General features: G+C 46.0%; 1 protein-coding gene across 1 annotated transcript in view; it reads right to left on the bottom strand.

Annotated features, from left to right (window-relative positions):
- Positions 1-21,001, bottom strand: part of LOC144682419 (deuterosome assembly protein 1-like) — a 181,883-nt gene that overhangs the window by 38,642 nt on the left and 122,240 nt on the right. Inside the window, exons 9-12 of the mRNA XM_078544829.1 lie at positions 20,547-20,661; positions 19,498-19,695; positions 13,389-13,475; positions 1,261-1,466 (exon numbers count right to left, since the gene is read on the bottom strand). Coding sequence (XP_078400955.1) covers positions 1,261-1,466; positions 13,389-13,475; positions 19,498-19,695; positions 20,547-20,661 — 606 coding nt within the window. The remainder of the gene's footprint in view (positions 1-1,260; positions 1,467-13,388; positions 13,476-19,497; positions 19,696-20,546; positions 20,662-21,001) is intronic.

Here is a 21,001-nt window from a genome sequence, read left to right as displayed (position 1 = left end):
GTGCCAGAGTGAGGCGTTGTGAAATTTCAGGGCAGCATGTTTCCTTCCTTTGGCAGCCATGGCTTTCCAGCAGCTTCTAATGCATTGTAGAGTGTTAACTCTGTGCAGAGGTGCCCTTTAAATTTGGCACCTGGATTACTGAAGGTCTGAGGTGATGGCGGGGCTGGCGAATTGGAGGCCGACCCACCAGCGATCTGGCGTGTCTTCTGGGAATGCATTATTAATGAGGCAGGGCACACCGGGAATGGGACGATACGGCACAAAAACCCACGATTGCAGCTGTCGGGTAAAGCATCCTTTTTCTTGCCCGCTACTATTTGTGCTACAAATAGAAATATTGCCACAAATGCAGTGTACATACAGACAAAGAGACCTTAAGACTTAATAATTTTTCACTACCGTGACCGTTTTTGCTGTTACGCTCTTATGTTTCTATAATCTGTCCCTTCTTATCACACTCTGGTTATCATCTCCCAAATCGCTACCCTGCAGTACTGCCTTGTGCTTTCTCATTAACTTTTAAAATCTGCCCTCACCCCTGCTATTTAATTTAAAGCCCTCGTTATATGATTTTCCATAAATAGGGCTGTAGATTATTTATTTTCTGCCCCCTTTCAAAGCTTAACTTCTTTCTTTGGGTTCCCCTGCCTGCTCCTTCAATAAAAAGCCTTCTTCAAAGGTGCCAGAAAATCTCACATGAGCATTTATTGCAACCACCTGATCATCATTTAGGTCTTACATAAGGTTCATTAATGAAACCATTTGTCTATTCTTTCCTTTCTAAAGGTTACTGTTATTTTCAATTTCCCTGTGGGCAGAGATCTTGTGTAACATTCAAGCTGTGCTGAGAGAAAGGGTATTTGTAGGAGCTGACTTTGTGTTTAATTGAGTGGTTAATGTGGACTGAATTGGTAGACATAAATTCCACCTTGGGTTCATGATTAAGAAAAATATATTTCTCCCTGATCCTCTCAGGTTCATGAAATAAATGTGTTAAATCTTTCTGTGAATGACAAGCGCTCTTCCACACTTAAGGTAAAAGCAATGTGAAAATGTTTCTGCATTTCCCAAATAAAACCAATAAGGAATCATTTTTGTAGCTCTGTAAATTTCTGCAACAGTGAGAATTGCCAAACGCTAAAAAGTAATTTCACTGATGAACAGAGAGCATGTAAACCTTAATGTGAGAAAGAAAATTGAGTTTTCAAAGATTTAGCGCTCCACAATAACTGCAACAAAACCTTAGAAATATCCACTTACCTGTCTTCATGTTCTTTCATCTCTGCCACAGCTTGCTGTGTATGGTGAAGAGCTGCCTGATACTTTTCCTGGCTAGTCTTGGAAGACATTTCCAGCTCTGCCCTTAGTTTGACCAAGTTCTTCTGTAATTGTTTATTATCACATCCCAATTTATTGATGGAGGTCACATAAGAATTCTGCAACTCCTTCACTTGATTATCTTCTATCTGAAAAGAGAGAACTAAATATACTGAAATACCATCAACCTTATTCTAGAAGAATGCTCAGTCAATAATGGGCAGAAAGTACTTTATTGATCTTCCTCTGTAAGTTCTAAATGGCAATTTTTCATAAAACATGTGGAGGAAATAAATGCGTTTATGTCAGCCAGATTACGAAAACAAACAATAAACTGTTGTATTCATAAAATCAATTACTTAAATTTAGACAGCTGAAAATCTATGAGCAATCAAAGCTATGAAACAGCATAAGACAAAGAACAGCATATGGACTAGAAGCACAGAATCACCGAGCAAATACATGGCACTTCAAATTAGCAGTCCATCGAGTTGACCTGTTCAAGCAGTTTCAGACATATAGGGTTAGGCTTTGCTTTACTACCCTCAGCCCAACCAAATGATTTTCACCAGGGGAAAAACTTTCCCCCCGTTGTGGGGGGGAGTGTGGGAGCGGGCGCTGGCGGGTGTGCCTCCAATCAACACCCCAATCAGGGGCGCGGCGCCGTTTTACGTGGGTGGGCCAATTAAGGCTTGCCTAGAATGACGTCCACTCGGAAGCGCTATGCGCTCCGTGTGCTGGCGGGGGGTGGGGGAATTCCTTCAGCCAGGAGTGCACTCCTTCGCGCATGCATGTGGAAGAGCGCATAGGTCTCCCTGAGGCTAAGTGCTGCCTCAGGGAGATCATCTCCGATTTAAAACTTTAAATAAAGAGGTTTAAAAAATTTCCCTGCCATGTCCCTCATGTGGCACTGTCACATGAGTTGGGACATGTCCATAATTTTTTTTGAAAGATGTGATAAAAATTTAAAGATCCTCATGAAACCTCATCCCGCCCATGGACGAGGTTTCATGCTTTTTCCGAAGCCCGCCAGGGCTCCCGGCCTGCCCGCCAACCTTAAGTTTGGACGGGCAGGTCCATTAATGACTTTAATTACTTTTTTAATGGCCTCAATAGGCCGTTGACAGCTCGGGAGACGCGCAGCTTACTCAGCTGCACTCCTGCCGACCTGAAAATGGAAATAACGTGGGGTGACGTGGAGAGTTCCACCTGACGTCATCCTGCGTTATTTTACGTGTTGGCGAGCGGGCCCCGTTCCCACTCACTGACTGTAAGATCCTGCCCCAGATTTTCGCCAGAGAGAGATAGGCAGAGCTTGAATGCTAAATATGGATACACTGCCACATACAGACCTTTCTGCAATTTTCCAGAGGTGGACCCCACCTGGACAATGCATGCTTATGCACATATGGGAAGGTGTATGTTTATTCTATGCAAATGAGGCAAATAGAACGTCAACTGCTAATTGCACTGGGTGAACACTAAGGACATGAAATTTGTATCTATAGCATTCCAAGAGACAGAGTTACAGAAGACGCTCGCCTCCTGCGACTGCACATTGCACTGCAAGTACTTCTAGTCCAGCCCTCATCTTACAAAGGGCACTTAGGCAGCCATTCCCTATGGGTATCAGAGCAACTGAATTCATCCTATCTTGCCGTCATATAGCCCAGATGGCTGATGTGATGCTTAATTTACAAATTTTGACCAAGTGGGTCCATTCAACTGTTACAGATGGGGGAGATGGTGGGATAACATTTCCCCCTTTTCTCACCTCTCGGCTGACCGCAACAAGATATATTTTTTGAGAACCTTTTGAGTGTTGTGGCTTTAAAGAATAGACACGAACAGACTTTCTGGTAAATTTAAATTTAAAAAAATAACCGTTTACTTACCTAACACTCAAAAAGTAAACACACTATTCCCTAAAACACACATACACACAAGAAAAGATGAGTTCTAGAGATGAAACATGCACTTAGATTACTAACAGAGTAGCAAGAAACAAGTAACGTATTCTTCACTGGTCCTTTAAGATGATAGGCATCGTAGGCCTGAAGGGTTCTTTCTCTCTTGGTTCTTAGAAGACAATGGAGGTTGCAAATTTCTGGGCTTTTCATACGAAATTGTGGCTAAGCTCTGTGGAGAAGAAATATAATTTTGCAGGTGGAAACAATTTAGCCTCTCTTTTCATGACAGTCCCAGACTGCATTGGTGAGTTCTCTTGTGGAGTAATAAGGTATCGCTCCCTTCTCCTGCTGGTTTTGGTCACATGATAGCAGTTTCAATGTGTCCCACTGTCCACATAATGGGTTGGAGCCGAGGTGATTGGTAACAATGGGGGAATGAATGATATCACATCAACATACCAGTTATGATTAGCTCACTGAAAGACCTTATTTGACATTCCATCTTCATGGTGCCAACACGTCTGGTAACCATTGTCTTTCAAATCCCTTCTATTGAAATGGTGAGAGGCAGTCAATTTGCACCTGGAAAATCCATTTACATTTTAAAGTAACTCCTCAGACATTTTGTCTCTGTCCAGAAACCACGGGCAGAAGTCACCTAACTTTCCAGAAACCATGCTGAGATAGTACAATGTCCAATATTCCATGTTGCTTCCTTTTTAAAAATACAGAGTCCACTGCCAAATTATCTTTATGGGTATGACGTGATCATCACACAACGAATTTACATGCAATGCACAAAGGATCAGGAATTCAGCTACAAGATGGGCCCTGCTCTAATGTTATTAAAGGGCAGACGCCCAACTTTAGAGGTTCTTTTGAATAAATGTTGTTATTGCAAAATCTCTGGAAGTACCCTGGAACATTTATGGAGGCACTGCAGTAAAAACGAAAGGCATGCATTGATATAGGCCTGAATCTTGCATTCGTCTGGCACACGCAATTGGCGGGCCTGGAAACGGTCGTGAAATGTGCTTCCGCCCACGATCGGCCCCCAAGTGCAATTTCACACTGGCTGGCTAACTAATGGCCAGCCAGCATGAAATGTGTGCTGAGAAAGGCTCAATGCTGCCGGGGTGTGCGGAAAGAGGGTGGGCGCCGAGAGAAGGGAGAGTGTGGGCTTGTGCTCCCTGAAGGCTGACGGTTGCTGTGGAGCTGCCTCAGGGAGCTGCAGTAATTTTAAAATGAAATGAGCTCAATAAACTGATGCAAACTGTGACAATACTGTAAATGCAAGCACATGGCAGCAGACTACATAGAAGATCATTCCTCAAACATCTCCTTTTATTTTATTTAACTCAGGAAATTTCATCCCGTCCTGGATGTAGCTTGTAGTGAAAACGTGAAGGCCAGCTGGCCATTCTGACAGCCATAAAAGTGGATGGGCCATTGTAAAATTGCTGACAAGTACCTCCTTAATTGCCCACTTAATTGTTGGCGGGCACACTTCTGACTCCCGCGTGTGCCCACTGACTGTAATGTTGTGTGAGAGTAATTTTGCACAATTTCATCTGCGTTCGGATTGGGTGCGCGCCCAGCCTCGGAACGCAAGATTCAGGCCATGTACTTTTCGCAACCACTGGATGTCGCAAAGTGCTTTAAAGTCAATAAAATACTTTTGAAGTGCAGTCACTGTTGTAATGTAGGAAACGCAACAAATGCAATAATGACCAGATAATCAGCTTTATGATGCTGATTGAGGGATAAATAATGGTCTGGATACCAGAGACAACTCCCTTGTTCTTCTTCAGAATTGTGCCATGGGATCTGTTACATTCACCAAAGAGGACTGACGGGCTTTGGTTTAACGTTCCATCTGAAAGATAGCATGTCTGACAGAGCAGCACTCAGTACTGTATTGGAGTGTCAGCCTGAAATTTTGCGCTCAAGTCCTAGAGTGGACATGGAACCTGGAGCTTTGTGACTTACGTGTGGGAGTACCTCCAATTGAGTCACAGCTGACACTATTGAGCCAGAATTGATACTGAGTTTGTGGATTTGGCAGTGTCTGTTGCTGCATTCTCATCAGGAGGGCAGAGGAGTAGGTGCAAAGGTGCGGGGGCTGCAGTTGCAGTGCTTCTGGGTCTGTAGCACAACAGGGAGATGGAGTAGAGGCTGCAGAGGGGGCAGGCTCCGCATGATGCCTTCCTTTTTCAAAGGTATACTTTACTCATAAAATTTGTGAAGATATATTACAAAACAGTTCAAATTTAATGTTGCATAAAGTGCAAAACAGGTCAGTTTCTTTTCATACAGCATGTGGCACTCTGAGGTACCGCACCACATATACAACTAATTACAGGTTGTATTTACAATATTCATTTAATGTCAAACATACAGCTTGAGGGGTTTTACACACTATGGCAGGAGGGCTATAGACAGTGGCCTTTTCTCAGTGAGTCTTTGCAGTGGCTGCCCCAAGCTTTAGAGTGTCCCTCAGTACGTAGGCCTGGACTTTGGAATGTGCCAGTGGGCAACACTTAGTCATCGGCAGCTCTCTGCACTAGAAGAGCAGCAGGTTTCCGGCAGACCAAAGAGTGTCTTTCACCGAGCTGATGGTTCACTCCAGCAGTGATGTTTACTTTGCTGTGTGTCCCTTGGAACAGCCCACAGAGCACAGAGTTCTGAGTTATGGAGCTACTCAGGATGAATCTTGACAAAAACCACTGCATCTCTTTCCAGACCTTCTTTGCAAAGGCACATTCCAGAAGGAGGTGCACAATGGTTTCTTCTCCATTGAAGCCCCTTTGAGAGCAGCATGCAGGGGCAGTAGGAAGAATCTGACGGGAAAGGCTCTTCCCACAGCAACCAAGTTACTTCTTGGTGCTTGTCTGAACTTTCTGGCAGTGACAATATTCTGCTCAGGGAACCATTTGATTGGATCCACTATCTCGATTTTCCACAAGGTCTCAACGACATTGTTTGTGAACCACTGCCTGATGGATTTCTGGTCAAAGATGTTTTTCAGTACAAAATCTTCCAAGAGGGACGGGTGGTGTGACACTGTTCAACTGACTGGAGCATTCTATGGCAATGTGGCCAGGCCCATCCTTTGCAACGCTGGGGACAGATAGAACCTCAGCACGAAGTGACATTTGGTGTTTGCATACTGAGGGTCAACGCATATCGCGATGCAGCTGCACACAAAGATGGCTATCAGGATGAGGACAGCGTTGAGTATGTTTTATCGTCCTTTGTCTAGGGATTTGTACATTATATCTCTGTGGACGCAGTCCATTTTCCATTTCCAGATAAAGCAAAAGATGACTCAGATGACTGGCATGGCACAGGAGCAGGGTATGGGCCAGACCTGCGCTACCTAGAGTAATGCCAAAAGTGCCTTGCACCTGATAACCAGGTTCTTACCCACAATGGGGAGGGAGCATCACTTCCACATGCCCAGCTGATCCACATGGATATACACTCCTTCCATTTTTGCTGCAGGCCCTTGCCCCTCTGAACCATATCCCAGCATCTTCAGGTAGTCTGACCTGATGGTGAAAGGAAAAGAATCAGTCAGCTCTTTCCCTAAAAACATGGCCTTGTACTTGCCACGATTTACTTTAGCTCCTGAGGCCACTTCAGACTGGTTGCAGACACTCCTCAGTCTGTGAATTGACAGAGGATCTGAGTAGAAGACAGTGAGGTTATCCATGCAGAGGGAGGCTTTAATCTGAGCGTCTGGATTCTTCTTGATGGGCTCGGCAAAAGTTTTGATACAGCATACAAACAAGAAAGGAGAGAGAGGACAGCCCTACCTGACTCCAGCTTTGATTGAAAGTTTTCCAATTCCACCCATTGATTGAAACTGCACTATATGCAGTTTGTGTAGAGCAGCTGGGATCCAATTGCAGATTCCCATCCCAAACCCCATTTTGGAGAGCACATCCATCGCTTAGGTGTACGGTATTCTGCCAAAGGCCATTTCCTGGTCCAAGCTGATGAGGCAGGTGTCCAAGCCCTTATTATGCATATAGGCAATCATATCCCTGAGTAGCACAAGGCTATCAGGGATCTTCCTGTTGGCTATAGTGCAGGTCTGATTAGGGTGGATCACCAACTCCAGAGCAGACTTGACCAGATTAGCGATGACCTTGGACAAAATTTTACAGCTTACATAAATCAGTGAAAGGAACTGCCAATTTCTGATTTCCTACCTCTCCTCCTTCCATTTGTAGATGAGGGTGATGATGCCTTTCCTCGTGGATTCTGCCATGCTGCCAGCCAGAAACATACTCTTGCCTGGTAAACCATCACTTTCAGGAGTCTTACTCGTCTTGATGAACCTAACAGCCTTTGTCAGCTCATCTAGAGTTAGTGATTTATTCATCTTTCCCCTGTACTGTCAACTAAGGTATCCATGATAGAGGGCAGGAAGGACTGGGAGACTGCGCTTTCTGTGCTCTTCACATCATAGAGCTTGGTATAAAAGAATTTGCTGATCCTTAGTATGTCAGGCTGCAGTGCTGTTACCAAGCCGTCCTCTTCCTTCAGGCTGCTGATCACAGAGCTCTTTCTATTTACCTTTTGGAAGAAGGAATGTGAGCACGTCTCATCCTGCTCCATCGAGCACACTCTACTGGAAGTTGATCTTGGAGTCTTGCTCAGCAAAGTGTGATGTCTGCTGGTTCTTCACCTCATGGAGGTTCTCCTAGACATTGACTTTCATCGACAGTAGCAGGAGCAGATTCTGTACGTTTTTATGGAGTCAGGACATTTCCCGTTGTCTTCTGAACACCTTTGAGGATGAAAAATCTCTTGATGTTCACCTTGATCACTTCTCACCTGTGTGTTAGGGACCCAAAGAGGGGTTTCACAGTTCTACAACCTTTGTAATCCCTTTTGAGCTCCTCCATGTTTCCTGGGTTCAATAGTTTCATGTTCAGCTTCCATGTCCCCCACCAACCGTTTGGTCTTTCTGCAAGTGACAGTCAGCCAGTAGGAGGCAGCGATCAGGGAAGAACATCGGCTTGATGTTGATGGGTCTGACCGTAAATATGCAGGACACAAACAGGAAGTCTATACTGGAACAGACGCACTCAACTGGCCTCAACCAGGTGTATCTGTGCAACACTCTGTTTGCATGGTTTCTGAAGCCATTGTGCAGCTTGGCATCATTTACCATTTCGGCTCTGCTAAATCATCCAGCTGCATTGATAATGCAGTTCAAGTCACTGCCTATAATGAGAGACTGCACAACACCAGCAGCAGTGGGAGCTGCTGGAGGACGCTCAGTTGCTTGTTGTTTTGAGCTGGGAATACAAGCTGATTAACCAGAGCGGAGCGTTTTTGTACATTATGACCCAGATTTTCATCTTCAAGGTGGGAATCGTGAGTTTGACTATTCCTAATGTTGTGATCCTGCCACCTGTCCAGCAGTGCCTGACAATACTATTTTAATGGTGGGTGGCGTGGAAGGACTGGAGTCAGGACTGCTGCCTCCCAAAGCAGGCCTGAGGCTGGAAGGGAGGTAGAGGGATACTGAAGCAAACAGGTTATAAGGCCTGCCTTTGTTCACTGGGACAACGGCCCAGTTCTGTACATGAATATTAGGCACCCTAGCCAAATTCCAAAGCACAGCTGTATCATCAAAGACTCTAGAGTAGGAACATTAAAGTCTTTTGAAGCAATGGGACAGATGCTTCAAAAGACAGAACAGATGACTGGAGAAATTGGAGAAATTAATATATTAAAATCTCAATCTCAATACTGTTGAATGCAGAAGAGCACTTTATCCACTGGATAAAATACTCTAATGCATTTGAACACTTTAACAATGCTGATCGATTTAATGGTCACTCATCTTTTAGGAACAAAGCCCTACCATTAATCACTGTATTAAAAGCATATTTAATTTATCATGTAGCATTATATCATGATATGTGAAATTGTCAATACCTTTTGAACTTACCTGTCAAAAGATTCCAGACTAGGCTTCCTCTATGATTCATTACTTCTCTGAGATGCCATGAACCATGTCACCCAACAAAATGGGCCTGATTCCATAGAAATAACAGGGGGTTTAAAGTGCTCACTCCCACAATGGAATAGGCAAGTTGCGCGTGGGAACACTACCCACACCCTTATCCCAGGGCCAAAGATTCCCACATGATGGGAATGGGGGTGGGAAACCTGGAATCCGGTCCTATCTGCCATTTTAAAATCCGCCACCCCCATTCCGACACGAATGGAAACATGAAAATCTGATCCTACATCTGCAACAAGGACGGCGACTGCCTGCCACCTCCTTAACTTTTGAGATCATAAAGTTGCCACCCACGCAGAATACCAAAGCTGGAGAAATTGAATTGTTTCCTCCTGACCAAATTGATGGCCCATAGGACCATCACCGTGAACATTGCCTATAGGTGCTGAGGTGTGGTATTCTGCACTCCTGCAGGAACAGGTCAGCTTTGACCTTGGCAAGCTACCCAAAGGTTGAAACACATCCAATAATAGACTTAACGCTATGCATGTTAATGGAGGCCATCTTTTGACCCATTAAAGCTGTGTGTTTGTCACCAATCCAGTTGACTGCAATGGTCCCGGCTCTTGGGTTTGTTCCTGGATACCCATAGTATTCACAAACACTTTCACTATTGATAGGCTGAGAAAGCCGTCTGGTCTTCCCTGACAGGGTTGTTCTGCCGAGGTGACTTTGGGGAAGGAGGGGGGGCGGTGGGGGGGGGGGGGGGGGGGGGGTGGAGAGTCGTGGGTGGGGGGTGTGGGAAGGTGGGAGGGGGTGGTGCTGTGTGTAAGCAGGGGGATTTGGGCTGTCCTCCATTGGTGCTGTCTTTCCATTCTATTCTACATCGAGGATCTTGCTGCTCCCGGCTTCCCAGGGCTGGGATGTGGTGAACATCTCCTTGCACTCAGCGCTTTAGGGTTGTAATGCACTGCCTCTTCGCACTTTCCAGTGGCTTTGGGCTGGGGAGTCTTCTTGTCTTGCTCATTGTACCACTTCTTTTGCTGGTGTCAACTTTCTTGCCCTTCCTCACCCATAGAGGAGCACTGCTGTAGTCTGTTTCAGATGAGATCTGACTGTTTCCACTGGTTTGGGAAGTGGCTTTGTCCCTTTTTTTGGGTTTTCTTCTTTGTGGTTTTCCACATAACCACTTATCACTCACCTGGTTGCCCCTCTACTAACTCCTGTTTATTGATTCTGTTTGCTGAGGAGGAGGCTCAGAGCGCAGTGTGTTTGGCAGTTTGCTGTGACACCCTTTTCCTTCTCCTTGTCCCACCCTACGTCTTTTCTTTTCATGTTTTTTTCACTAGGGGACTTTATGGGGAAGAGATGCTGTTCTCCTTTGCAGCAGCCATGCTTGCTGTTCCTACCTTGTGCCTCTCTTTGGTTTTAACAGCCTGGGTGTAATAGAGGCAGCATTTTGGGCACATCTTGTTCAGGCGACTTGCCAACTACATGCTGTACCTCACAGACTGCAGCACTTAATCTGCCAGCAGTCCTTTGTCTGGTGGCCTTCCAGGTTGCAGTTCTTGCAGATGACAGTACCGCAGTTGCGCATGATCAGATTTTCTGGAAGAGCGACAAACTTTGGGCTGCCCGGCATACACTAAGTAGCCACGGCTTCACCTAATGGCAAAACTGAAGGGGGGTTGGAGGCTGATTCCCTCGTCCTCCACCTTCAAGGTCACTTTGACCTGCTGTTTGCTGGTCCAAATCCGAAAGGGTCCTTGACCTCAGTGGTGTTCCCAGCCATCTCAATGTACATGGTGATGCGCTCTGCCAAGCTGAAGCCAAACTCCTTCATAGTCTTTGACAATGACACGAGGCTGTCTACCAGGCCAACCAATGCACCCGACATCTTGGGGTGCATGCTCATAAGCATTCTCCTGCATGCTGGCCCATTGAAGTCCTTATCTGAGTCCTCTGCAGCAGTGTTCATCAACAACATTGCCCTCCATGGAGTTGGCACACAAACCATTCTTGCACCCTTGATCCAGTTGCAGCCACCTCACCCCATGCAGTGCCAGTATATGAGCTAGTGACTGCAAATGTCAGATCAAGTCAGGGGGCTTCTTCATCAATGCCAAGCAGTTGCTCTCTCTCCCTCTTCTGGGGTCGCAATGGCAGGAGGCAGTTCTTGGCTCTTTGAAAGCAGGAAGTCAGAAAGGGGTGAGCAAAATGGGGGTGGGGTGAAAAGCAAGAAGTCTGTGTTGACAACATCTATGGCTTTCTCATCATGCAAGATAACAGGATGATGGTGAGATGAGAGTTGAGAAGGGGCATAAGACAGGAACATATTGCTATCCTCAATGTTCTTATAGAGGCTGGATGTCACAGGCTCTGTTGCTGCTGGCTCCATGTTGTGGAGTGCCATCTCCTCTGTAGGGGTCAGGAAATGCATGACTCCTTGTCACCCACCAGTTCTGCTCTGCCCCCTTCTATTGTGCCACCTTGTCTCGCATGAGACAGGGAAAAATGCAAGTGATTGCATAGCTCTGTGTTTGGATGATCTGCCACAGTTGCAATTGCCAGAGTTGAATAAATAGAGAAATGCAGGGGCGAGGGATGGGTGTGAGGCTGACAGCATTGATAGGTGTATGTGGGTGAGGTGGGGTATCTGGATGTTAGGTATAAATCCTGAGTTCCTGTGGATGCCGATCGGTGAGTGATGGGACTGTGGAACGTTGAGCAGTATGAGTGGTTGATGGAGCAGTAGATAAGAGATGCCATGTAAAGATGCATTCACTTACCTTGACCACCCATGCAAGGACATTACACATTGCTACCAGATCCTCTTGGCCTGATGTTGAGAATTGACTTCACTGGTCACCTGCTCCCAATCCCCTCTGAGGATGGTCCTTGAGGCCTCCTTGCCCACCTCAGAACCAAGGTGTTTCTCTTGTCCACCTCTACCACAGTCTTCACCACACCTGTGGTCCTGGAGCCCTTTCTATGCCCTGGTGTTGCAATAATAACACTTAGCAGCTGCCTCCTTTAATATAGTGCATCTTCCCTTTATGAGGGCCAGACTGCCTTTAAGAACAGAATGCTAGCTGCAGCACATGCTCGCTGCAAATGCTGATCAGTTTCTTGCTGAATGCAGAGGCAGCCAGCAGTACAGCATGCACTTGGGCCTTCGCCACAATCATATAAATGAGGAGGTAGCACAAAATTTATGTCCTACTTACCTCCATCAGAACTGGCATGGACAGGAATTGTGACCCCCCACATCCAAAAAAAAAAGTAAATTCATTTTTAGCACTAGATGTCTGAATTCAGTGATCATTGGAAAGGGGCAAAAATAAATCAGTGTGCAGCCAAAGCCCAGCAAATATTTAGGAAGTGTTGTCTTGCACAGGCCCTAAACAAAGTGGAATGCAGGGAAGAGAGGGGATTAAAAACTTAAGCAAAACAATTTTGTGCACAGGCTGTTTGAATCGCAATCATATATCAGACCATTCCACCCCACAATCTCACCTATGTCCTCCAAGCTAATTCTTTGCTTTCTTTTTGGTAAGACTTCTAAATGGAGAAAATATCACAATGGCCCAGAGGCTGGAAGTCAGCCAAAGTAAATAAATGGGGCATCTCTGTGGTTGGTTAAAGTTCTTTGGCCCACACCTCACTGAGTGGGGGAAGGCAGATCAGGAGAAGGGAGGGTAGGGTGTTGAAAGCAAAGGTACACGGTTTGTCAAAGTCACAAATATTGATTAACAGGGGCTGCATCTCATTTTTAACCAATAGAGTATCAAAAGATAAAATGCAATTTTATGCAAAGACAGAATGTGTGTTTATAATTGATACAGTATCTTGGAATTTACTAATTTAACCCACACTGTCATTACAGAGTGTGTGCATGATGCTACATCACAAAGTGAACTGAAAAGTTGAATACCAAAACAGCCATATACTCTATCTCAACTCCAATAGCATTTATATCTACTTATCTACCCTTTTGGCCGAAAAATGTTGCACTGACCCCAAAGGGAGGTGCAAAAAATACATTTAAAACTACAAAAAAAGGATTTGATTTTATTCTCACAGCCAAGCAGATTCTATTGCCATTTGCTTTTTATTAAAGAAAATCATTGTATTCTACAATATTGTCATATTTTCCACATTTCATTTCCATTTACCATAGATCTTTTACCCTCCAACGCTTGCAAAATTTCCTTCAAGTGTTTGTTCTCCGCTTTAAGAGATCCAAGCTGGTCCATGGCCACCTGTAAATTCAGACAAAACCATGAGTTACACACAGTATTATGTATTATGTAAGTACGACAATGTAATTTCAGAATTATTAGAAATGTGTTTATTGAAATGAGGAATAGATCATTTTCACTTTTCTGAACACTTGTGTCAGCATCAGCATTCTCAAAGTGCAGGTGGAAATCTCCCTTATCATGCATTTTATTACTGCATACCCCCATATTAATATAACATCTCCCAACATTAAAAGTGATGGATGTCTACCAAACATTTGTTTAAAGCAGCCAAATAAAAGTATGCAAAAATATTGCATTTCAAAATTAGTAACATCTTCACATCAGCATCCAAAATTCAACAGATGATGCTGATGCACATTAACATCTGTTTCCTGACAGACCTGCCACAGACATCAGTTAAGCTGCTCTCTCCTATTCTTCAGAAGCAACAATCTTGTTATTTAGGGCACTATCAGCAATACATCTCAGCACAAGCAGAAGAAATTTTAAAGAATATTTTTCAGCAGCTAAAAGAGAGTAACTTTATGGAGAAAATATTCTCCATCATAGTAATATTTCCTTTTTGACAGAGCTTCACGCTTGGGGTGGAATTTTCCCACATCTGCACTAAATGCAGTAGCGGGCGGGTAAAACGATGTTTTACCCGCCAATGGCGATGGCAGGTTTTCACGCCTTATCATTCCGAGCCCACCTCATTATTTATGCACTCCCGGGAAACACACCGTTTCCATGGCTCCTCATTCGCCCGCCCGCCATCACCCTGACGTGCCATCACACCAGGCGCTATGTTTAAAGGCCAGTCACAAGCACAGCAACTGCTGGATGCCGTGGAGGCCCGCTGGGATGTCCTTTACCTCGGCTCTGGCCGCAGGATGGGCAGCAATGTGATCAAATTGGCTTGGGAGGCAGTGGCAGCGGTGGTCAGCGCCAATACCTTTCAGAAGCGGACAGCCACCCAGTGCCGCAAGACGATGAATGATCTCCTCCATTCCACCAGGGTAAGTCACTCTTTTCATCACTCTCAACTCACACACTTACAAACCTAACACACATCCACAGGGCCCTCACTCACTACCAGTTAAAGGGACATCACCATTCACTCCCTCACACTCACTGTCATTGTCCTCATCCCGTCCATGGGACCACTCACCACCCACACAGGCCAGGCACATTTATCATCTGGCCTGGCAGGCATCCTGCTTACACTTTCTCCATCTCCATCCATGCACGACAAGCTGGCACACATCAAGAGAGAGAGAGGCCACAGATGAATGGCAGAATGCCTGAAATTGAGGTCCTCACGGACTTTGAAAACAGAGGCATCCAGCTGGCCGGCGAGGATCTGGACTGGTCCTGTGCTGACGGTGAGGTCGGTGCTGCTCTACCAAGTGAGAATCCAGCATCTATCTGACAACAATGCCATGAGTGATGTGTCCTCTTTCACAGGCCACTGCCATGCACTAATTATCTCTCCTCGCTTCCACAGGCACAACTGCCAAACAGCCGACAGAGTCCACAACGCAGGACCTCCAATTAAGCTCCGAAGAAACCTCTGAAGAGGAATTTGGAGGCACCGTCCCTGAAGACCTGTCACAGCGCTCACCCACACCCTCCACCAGTGCAGAGACACACACCTTGGTAGAACCTAGCTTCAGAGTAGCCCCAGGATCACAATCTGGTAAGCGCATTGCCTGCTGTGGATCAGACAGTGCATCAACAGGGACTTCCCGGGTGTCCGGCACGTGAAAGACTGCTGGAGACCAGAAATTTGCTGAGTTCGAGCCAGATGATGAGCCTCTGGACTCGGTCATGTCACAGTTGCTGGACCTGCAAACGCAGGCTCGGGAACATCAGGAAGAGATGTTCACTGCACTCCTCAGATTGCAAGGCATGATGAAGGAGTCCACCCGCCTTCAGTCTGAAGTGATAGCACCGGCATGCCAATACACCAAGGTCAACGCTGGTAGGATGGCAGCTGCCATGGAGACCTTGGTCCAGGGCTTTGCTCCTGCACTGCTGCACGGGCTCAACTCCATCACTGATGCCATAGTCGGCCTCCAACAGTGTGTACGTGAGAGGGGTGCCGGGCAGCTCGATCTCACTTCAACTACCCCTACTCTTCAAGGAGTCAGCCTGGGGCCCCTAGGCACCCATTGGGAGGAAGATGGGCCCCATTCGGGCCAATCCATCCAGTTGATTTGGAGACTGTCCAGCCCATCTGACTCCCCTCTTCTTGTGACCTCAGTAGCTCTAGCTCCACAGGCCAAGGAGGGTGCCACTGCCACATAGCAGGACCCTGAAAGCAGGGTAGGGTCCTCCAAGTCTCGGCTCTCCAGAGGACGCCCGCAAAGTCATCACAGACAGGGTGCTGCAGACAGCAGGTTGTCTCCACCTCCGCTGTGGATGTCCGGGGAGCATCAAGACGTAGCGGCAGGTTAGGACGGCTAAGCAGAATTATTTGCACAGCCTGGGTACGGGTTGTTAATCACTTGTACATATTGTTCACTATTGTCAATAAACTCCCAAGAATGTCTCCCTGCCAGTGGCTCCTTGTTCTGAAGAGCAGTGTTTTTGTCACTCAAATGTGAAACCTTCCTGCACAAGATAAAGGCAGGTGTCTCAGACCAGGGCTTCTTCCCGGTGCTCTGTGCAGCCTTCAAACCAAAGTGATGGTCTGGCCTCACACTCCCTGGAAACATTACTGATGCCTGCACCTCAGCAGTGCTGGTCATTGCTGCCAGAATGTAGTGGGCAGGCGCCACAGAGTTTTCTCATTCTCTCGATGTGCTCTCAGCAGCTTTAAGGCGGGGCTGACCCCCATCTCTTCAGCATCTGTGACCACTGATACTGAATTCCAGCTCCTGAAGGGTTCAGATGGCGGACAAAGCATCAGATGTTTCTAAAGTTTCATGGCTGCGTATCTATGATATAACCCTGATCACGGAGTGCAAGCGAGCTGCCCTCGGCCAGACAGGAGTCACATATTCTCAGAGGCTGTGTGAAGATTTATGGAGTGTCCTCAGTGTATGCCATCATCCTCCTGCAAGTGAGCGACTATTAGTGTCTCCGCCGCCTCCCCATGATAGGAGCATTCTCACAGAGGGTATTCGCGCTGCCATAAGCCAGACTGGAGTCAAATGTTTACAAATGAGATGTGAGGAACTATGGGGTCACCTCACTGCATGTCGTCATCATCCTCCACAAGTCTAGCAGCTACGAGGGCCTCCTGAGCGTGCTTGCCTCGTCTAGCCACTGCGAGGGCCTCCTCCCTGTCTTTGTTGTCTACAAGGACCTCCTCAGCCTCATCCCCATCGGTGTCCTCCTCATCGGAAGAGATGTGCAGCTCCTTCATCTCCTCCTCAGCCAGCTTGTCTTCCAGTTGGAGCGCCATGTTGTAAAGGGCGTAGCAGACGATGACAATGGGTGACACCCTCTGTGGTCTGTGTTGCAGGGCCCCACCAGATTGGTCCAGGCACTCATCTTCAGCATCTCGATGGTCTGTTCCACCAAGCTCTGAGCTGCAGCATGAGTGTCATTATACCGTCACTCTGCTGCACAGGTGTCATCAGCCACGTCCTACCCTTGTCCCTGAGGAGCAATCCCTGCAGCTTCTGTGGACGCTGGAAGACTCCAGGGATCTGTGACCGACTGAGAACCCTGCGCACACCTGCAGGATGCGTTTCTGGTGGTCGCACACCAGCTGCACATTCAGCGAATGTGGCTGATGTAGTCCACTGTGTGTTGTGACGGAGATCTGAGCGCTGTGTGAGTGCAGTCAATCACACCCTGCACCTGTGGGAAACCCGAGATCTGGGTGAATCCAATCGCTCTTGGATCCTGGCTGTCCCGGTCCCGGGTGAAATGCACAAAGCTGTGTGCCCTCGCGAAGATGGCATCTGTGACCTCATGGATGCATTTGTGGGTGGCGGCTTGAAATATTCCACAGAGGTCACCTGTGGAGCCTTGAAAGGAGCCACTGGCATAGAAATTGAGTGCCATGGTCACTTTCACAGCCACTGGCAGTGGATGCCCTCCATGTCCCCATGGCACCAAATCCTGCAGTAACTGGCAGATGTGAGTGACCAGTTCCCTAGACGTTCGCAGTCTTTGGTGGCATTGATTCTTGGTCATCTGCAGGAATGAAAGGCGGGGTCTATAGACCCTGGGTGTCGCTAGGCACCGGCCTGCAATGGCTCGCTGTGGCTCTTGGGCGGCATGTGCAGGAGCCCCAGCCGCCTCTTCTTCCCGAGGTTGCTGCTCCTGCCTCTGCACAGCCAGGAGCCTCAGTCACTCTCTCCTCCATCTTCTTCATGCTCTGTCGGCCATCAGACATACAGCTAGATCACCAGGCTCCATGATCCTGATGTACTCCTCCTGCAGGAGGAAAGAGAGAGACACGTAGTTAGTATGGGTGCACTAAGAACCTGGTTAAGTGTGGCAGCCCCTTAACGTTTCCCAGAGAGTGCTGGCCACCACTTGGATGGCCAGAGATTAGTGCACTGCATGGTTGAACAAAACCCCACCCAACACTGCCCCACTCCACCTGATCGGTTGGGAGCAGCTTTGCCCATTGGACTGCATGCTGTGCTTTCAGCTCAAGGCATTCTCCAAACACGTGCTGCAAGGCTGCACTGTTGGCTTGAAGCTGTCGAGCTTTGGAGCACTTGATGCCTCTATGTTGCTTGAGTGGGCAGATAAGATAGGAGCCCAATCATATCAATGTGGCTGCACCTGAATTGTCTCAGTTGCAGAGGAATGGTCACCTTCTACACGTTTCACGAATGCGTGGCTGCTTCCTTCGCCTACCCTACACCCCCCAACCCAAATGCTTGTGTGCTATATTCAATGAAAGGGCTGCCCTTACTGTCAACTCCCCCACCACCAGTCGCCTCAACGGCAAGGCTACGCTTGCCTCCTCTCACAAGTCACTTCAAAGGCAGGGCTGCACTTGCCCCCTGCTCCCCCTCACCCTCAAAAGTCACTTCAGAGGCAGGGCTGTGCTTGCCCTCCGCTCCCCCTCAAAAGTCACCTCTAAGGCAGGGCAGCACTTAACCCTGACCCCCCAGCACCCCTGAAGCCTGAAGCCTGCAAAGTAACAGGCGACCTTGGCGAGCTCTGTAGAACTCACCTCCAGTTCACCCAAAGAGCAGGTCGCAAAGTGTGCTGCTGTGAAACACTTCGACGTGCTTTCTTGCTGATGTGGATGGACGATCCAGCAGGGGTGCAAGGGCCTGGCGGGTTGGCCTGATAATGATGTGCTGATGTATTACAATGAGGTTCCCGTCTACCAATGGCGGGAAATGCGGCCCGCCGTTGGTGGCCGTGCGGACAATCGCGACCTGTCTTCCTACTGTCGTGAAACCGATCACACCATATTGTCCGCTCATGCCACCTACCATGCCCGCTGCCAGCGGGGACGGAAAATTCCGCCCTTGATGTGGAGACCAAACAGCCAGGTGATTTTTTTTTATTCCACCATTCTACACAACTTACTTCAAATTATGTTAACGTTTAGTTTTCTTGCCATTATGGCATTGCAAAAGGAAGGAAAAATGGAGAAACATAACAAAAACAGCAACCAATGCAGGTGATGTAAAATCATGGCCTCAAACATGCAGCAAAATATGTGATTCAAAAATAATTTTGTCAGCGAAAAAGTTTGCAGGGCTACAGGGAAAAAGTGTTGTGGCACAAGATGAGTTGTTCTTCCAGAGAACGGGCATGGGTGTGACAGGCTGAATAGCCTCCTTTTGTGTTCAACCATTCTATGACTGTATAAGAGCACTTCTTCTTCAAGCTTTGCTTATAAACTGTCAAGGTACATAATTTAATAGAAAGTAGAAAACCCACCATCTCTTTCAGCACGGCATATTTCAGAAGCTAATTTAGCTGCAGAAAAATACACCAAGTTCACCAGAACATTTCTCAGATACTCTTAATATCATATGTAAGAAATTCATTTTAAATGAGTTGTTAAATTGCCCATTTAGATACCCGTTGTGAATGTAGTTTCACCCACCCAATATTCAGCCAATATTTGTTCTCTTTTCTCTAGTTCAGTTTTGAGTTGCTTTTCCAGATAAGCAGTTTTCTCTGTGGCAGTTGCTATGGTGATTTCTTTTTGATCAAGCTCTGTAGTCAGGTTGGAGACCTCTGTTCTAATTCCCACCATCTCAGAGCTATGGGACTGCTCCTTCTGACACAGACAGTCCCTCAACTGCAATAAAACACAAAACAAAATAAATATTTAAAATATTTTTGTGATCATGTGACATGGTTATCTGATTTTACAATTTATAGCCAAATAATTCAAGTAGCTGTATTTTATTGCTCTTCTGATGGAATATAATGACAGCAGAGATGATATAATTATTGGAATAAGAAATTGTAGTTAATTAGAGTATTGTCTTTTCTCATTTGATATAATTGTTTAAATCCCTAGAAGAGGAAGAAATGTTTTCTCAGTCCAATGCAGTACAAAGGGTCTAAGTGAAGTGTATAGTGGCAATCAATCAATTTCTGATTCTATGGTGTGCAAAAGTTATACCACAACAGTATAGATCATGCTCGATGGACCCAGCTGGCTATTTCCTGTCCTTTGTTTCCCATGTTGGCCCTTTCTGCATTTTAAAAAGTTAAAATGTGATATAATTTGAGTCTTTATATGAGATACAACATAACAATGTATTATAGGAATCAGTAACATTGCAGAATAGGCAAATGAATGTAGAAAGTAATAATTTTTCCATTAAAGCTATCATTTCTTTTCAGCAAACCTCTAAGAATGTCGTCACATTTGATTTATAGTTGTTGGATCATTCCTATTATTAATGCATACCAGTGCTGGGAAAAAATAACCACAGTAGGTGGTTATGCAGTTTCTATTTTTGACTCATAGAGCCATCTTAGCTTCACCTTAAAAAAAACTGACAGTGATCAAATATGTGCTATGAGAAAAGATAGTACAAGATTGTAACTTTTCATGGCTATGGTAAGACAGAATGAATAATGTAACATCTAATAATGCTCTATACTTATGCTACAGCAGGCACAATGCTACTGACATACTTTATTAATTTCCTTGTTCCCTTCCATGTACTCATTCTGCAATCTCTGTAACTCCTCCTCCTTTCTGCCAAGTTCATCGCTCTGCTGCACGCAATATGTGTGGGATAAATTAAGCCTAAGGGAAAACAATGTACATCTTCATCTCCATGTGGATCTTCACATAAATATATTTAGGCTCTTATAGTAAACATAAGCAGGAACTGAACCTTCCTGATCTGCGTGCTTTGGCAGTATAATATGTGGTGTGACACTGCAACTTTAATAACTACCTCAAATGTATCAATTTTGAACAATTCTGAGATAAAAACAAGTTCCACATGTATACCTGGAAAATTTAGAGAATTTAAAGAAGTAACAACAATAAAATAACAGAACTGAACTAAACATCAAAATACTTTAGAAAGTTTAATGAAGAGTGAAGTTTCTTGCTTCGGATTATATGTTATAGGGTTCTC

The sequence above is a fragment of the Cetorhinus maximus genome, chromosome 7 (assembly GCF_964194155.1).
Source record: "Cetorhinus maximus chromosome 7, sCetMax3.hap1.1, whole genome shotgun sequence".
In the NCBI taxonomy this organism is placed as follows: Eukaryota; Metazoa; Chordata; class Chondrichthyes; order Lamniformes; family Cetorhinidae; genus Cetorhinus; species Cetorhinus maximus.
The sequence above is the reverse complement of the archived record's forward strand: the minus strand, read 5'-3'. Positions and strand labels throughout refer to the sequence as shown.